The sequence below is a fragment of the Octopus bimaculoides genome, chromosome 1 (assembly GCF_001194135.2).
Source record: "Octopus bimaculoides isolate UCB-OBI-ISO-001 chromosome 1, ASM119413v2, whole genome shotgun sequence".
NCBI lineage: Eukaryota > Metazoa > Mollusca > Cephalopoda > Octopoda > Octopodidae > Octopus > Octopus bimaculoides.
The window spans coordinates 26,563,180-26,567,131 of record NC_068981.1 but is presented as its reverse complement, the minus strand read 5'-3'; the positions used below and the strand labels follow the sequence as shown (position 1 = coordinate 26,567,131).

At 35.9% G+C, this 3,952-nt stretch overlaps 1 protein-coding gene across 1 annotated transcript in view; it reads left to right on the top strand.

Annotated features, from left to right (window-relative positions):
- Positions 1-3,442, top strand: part of LOC106868281 (sphingomyelin phosphodiesterase 4) — a 29,436-nt gene extending 25,994 nt beyond the window's left edge. The window contains exons 16-17 of the mRNA XM_052974681.1: positions 671-799; positions 2,343-3,442. Of these exons, the coding sequence (XP_052830641.1) occupies positions 671-799; positions 2,343-2,714 (501 nt within the window). The 3' untranslated portion in view covers positions 2,715-3,442. The remainder of the gene's footprint in view (positions 1-670; positions 800-2,342) is intronic.
- Positions 3,443-3,952: the final 510 nt, after the last annotated feature.

The following is a 3,952-nucleotide window of genomic DNA, read 5'->3' as shown; positions in this document are numbered from 1 at the left end:
GTCTGATTTGGCAGAGTTTCTACAGCTGGATGCCCTTCCTAAATTCAAAATTTCATATATACATAAGGATAAACATATCAAAAGGGGTCCGTAAGAAAACTTATTTAAATTAAAGGTTTGGGAACCACTGGTGTAGTTTGAGGGAGATTTGGCTTCTATTTCTAGCAGGACGAACGGCTATGTAGTGGCAACTTGATATCCTTAAATGAAATAGAAACCAATTTCAATGTCCGTGAGTTATCTCCCTTAGACTTACAATTTATTCATCCGAGTGGTTAGTAACTCCTTTTGAGAAAATATTGTTTCTCACTTCCTAGTTGTCACCTTGATAAACCAGTCATTACTTATTTAACTTATTCCTCAAACAGTTGTTGAGTTGGCTGTGATTAAATTAGCAAAAGAACCAAAGGATACCCATTCAGAATTTGGAGTTGAAAGTGTTATGAAATAAAGTTTGTAATAGCTGCCTTCTCAGTAGAAAGTTTCTGCTTTGTGGACGATGAATGATTTTTTTTTTTTTTTGCATATCAATTTCTCTGTTTCTTAGATGGCAGAGATGTGTTGCATGCATATATGTTGATAATACTGTAAAGAATTTCAGTATATGTAGTTTGTACTTACAAATGAAGCAACAAACTAAATTATGTATGCATATCTGTTCAATTATTAGCTGATGAACATGCTGCGTACAGCCAGCGTGAGTTACCAAGGTGATCCAGACCTGCAACCAGTTAGAAGTTTTGAGAACGGTTTCTTGGTACAGAATCTTTACAACATTTGCTGTCAGATCAACAATCAGGTAATGTTGATTAGTTTGATTTGTACAGAAAATACTGCATATTGCATCCAAACTCCAGCTGTCTGTTGCAGCATGGTTTCTATGGTTGGATGCTTTCCTAATGCCAACCACTTAACAGAGTGTACTGGGTGCTTTTTACGCCCTTTCAGTTTCTATCTATTAAATCCATTTACCAGACCTTGGTCAGCCCAGTGGTATAGGTAGTAGAAGACATTTAATTAAGGTTCCCTACAGTGGGACTGAACTTGAAATCATGTAGTTGGGAAGCATCCTTTTAGCTGTGTTACTCTTAACCACACAGTCTGGAGGATGAAAGTGAAGTCTACTTCAGTTGGATTCGAACTCAGAATATCAGAATATAAAGAGTTGAAGGGAACAGAGTTAGTTGATTACATTAACTCCATTACTTAGCTGCTACTTCATTTTAGTCAAGTACTGGGGGCCAATTGAGATTTTTTTTATCAACCCTAATAAGATGAAAGGCAAGTCAACCTTGGCAGGAATTGAACTCAGAGTGTAAAGAATCTGAACATATGCCACAAAACATTTTTCCAATGCTCGATCGATTTTGCCAGTTTACTTAACAACAACAACAACAACAATCCTTTATACTACAGATACAAGGCCTGAAATAATGGGAGATGGGGGTAGATGATTACATCAGTTCCAGTATTATTTTCTGGTATTATTTTCATCAACTCCAAAATGTCGAGAGGCAAAGTTGACCTCAGTGGGATTTGGACTCAAAAATAGACAAGTGAAATGCCTAAGCATTTTGTCTGTCACTGGATTGATTCTGCCATCTCACAATAATAATGACAGTTCTTTGTAATTTTAGTAAAAGCAACTTTGAGGGAAGGGGTCAAGTCGATGATATCGACCCTAGTACTTGCATGCTACTTTGTTTTATCAGACCCCAAAGCTTGAAAGGCAAACTTGACTTTGGCTGGATTTGAACTCAAAACATTGGAAAAATGCTTTGTGGCACTTGTTCTGATTCTTTACATTTTTCCAAAGCTCTAATGATTTGGCCAGCTCACCACCCTAACAACAATGATTCTTTCTAATATAGGCCTGAAATTTGGGGAGAGGAGGCTAGTTGATTTCATCAACCCCAGTACTTGACTGGTACTTATTTTATTGTTCCCCCAAATGATGAAAAGCAAAATCAGTCTCCTCAGAACTTCAACTCAGAACATAAAGCTGGACGAAATACTGCTAATCATTGTCCAGTGTGCTAACAATTCTGCCTGCATGCTACGTTAATAATGTTAGTATAGATGTTTTTGATCTAGTTTGGATTCTTTGCCATCAAATTTGAATTCTTTGCAATCAAATTTGATGGCAAAGAATCCAAACTAGATCGAAAACATCTATAATAATAATAATTCCCTGCCATAAAACTTCAGAAAGCCAAGTCCTTGTAAAGCATTCCACTCTCAGTTGTAATGATTTTTCAAATATATCAAAAATGTTTGCAAAAAAACAAAAATTCTTTTTCTTCTCTTCTTGCACTATAATAACTTTTGGTTTTTTATTTCAGTGTTCTACAACCATCCACAATTTGTATTACCGTGAAGATTTCCTTGGTCGAGTTATGCGAGCGTATATCCAACCACCGCTGTGCCTCCGGGATTTCTACTCACCAAACAAGTTGCGCATCACATCTATCTCTAGCAAACCACATATAAGTCTTCGTCTCTTTGCCAGCTACTACATCCTCTTTCGACTGTTGCTGCTGTATTTGATTCTCTATCTCTGCTATGACATCAGTTTCATTACTTACTTCATCATTTTGCTCTTAATCATTTTTTTGTATGGTATTGTCCATGCCATCTTCATAAAGCAGCCTGTAAAATCACCTCCAAGAAACCGCTCGGGCAGTTTTGAGGATTTGCTGTGTAATTTTGAATAGGGAAAATTAATATTTAAAGCGAGAAAGTCATTGACATTTTTATACACCTGCAATGTATTTATATCCCCAACAGTGATATAGACCACAAGGTGAAACTAGTATAATAATAATAATACTTGTAATATTTATCATCATCATTATTACCATCTTTAGTTTAATGTCCACTTTTCCATGTTTGCTCAGGTTGGACGTAGTATATTGAAGCAGATTTTCAATGGCTGAATGCTGTTTCTGGCCTGTAACCAAGCAAAGTAATATTTCACCATGGTTGGACATGTCTGTGTAAATGAATGACACTGTGTATATAGCAGTGACATTCATTTTCAACTAGCATGTAATCTTAAGACAAGGTCACACACACACACACACACACATGTATATTTGTATGCATACAATGGGCTTTCAATTTCTAGCAAATCCACATCAAGGGTTTAGTTGACTTGGAGCTACCAGAAACTGGTTGGGATGCAAACTTCTTAATCACACAATTAAGCCTATACCTGTACAGCCTTACCTATTCTTCAGTGTGTGTGTTATTTTACTAATTTTACCCAGTGGTCTCTGATCATGCTGGAGAGAAATGTATATACACATAACTGTTTTTAATCATATTTAAATTACCTCATTCCTCACCATTCTACGTCTTTGTAAAAATATAAACATCAAAAATTTCATTTGTATTGTCTTAAATGTATGTTATCATGAACATTAATATTTTTTAAAGAAAATATTGCTGTTGTGTTATATTTTTCTATATTCTCTTCATATGTATTTGCGTTTGTATACATTGACAATGTTGCAGGCAGGCTGAATTGGTTAGAAATTCATATTTAAATCATGAAGTCTTGAGTTCAAATCCACAACATTTTACTTTAAGAATATTCTTTTCTACTCTAGGCACAAGGCCTGAAATTTTGGGAGAGGGCGCCAGTCGATTAGATCGACCCCATTATGCAACTGGTACTTAATTTATTGAGCCCGAAAGGATAAGTCAACCATAGCAGAATTTGAACTCAGAATGTAAAGACAGACGAAATACCGCTAAGCATTTCGCCTGGTGTGCTAATGTTTCTGCCAGATCACCACCTTACTTTATGTGAGAATATTGTCACAGTATTGGGTTGAGTGAGTTAATGTGGAAATCTGTTGAATGGATTGTAACTATGAGTGTGAGTCAGAAAGTAATGGAATTTTTATTTGTGTTGCTTTTTGACTCACCCCTCATATATACTGGGGTG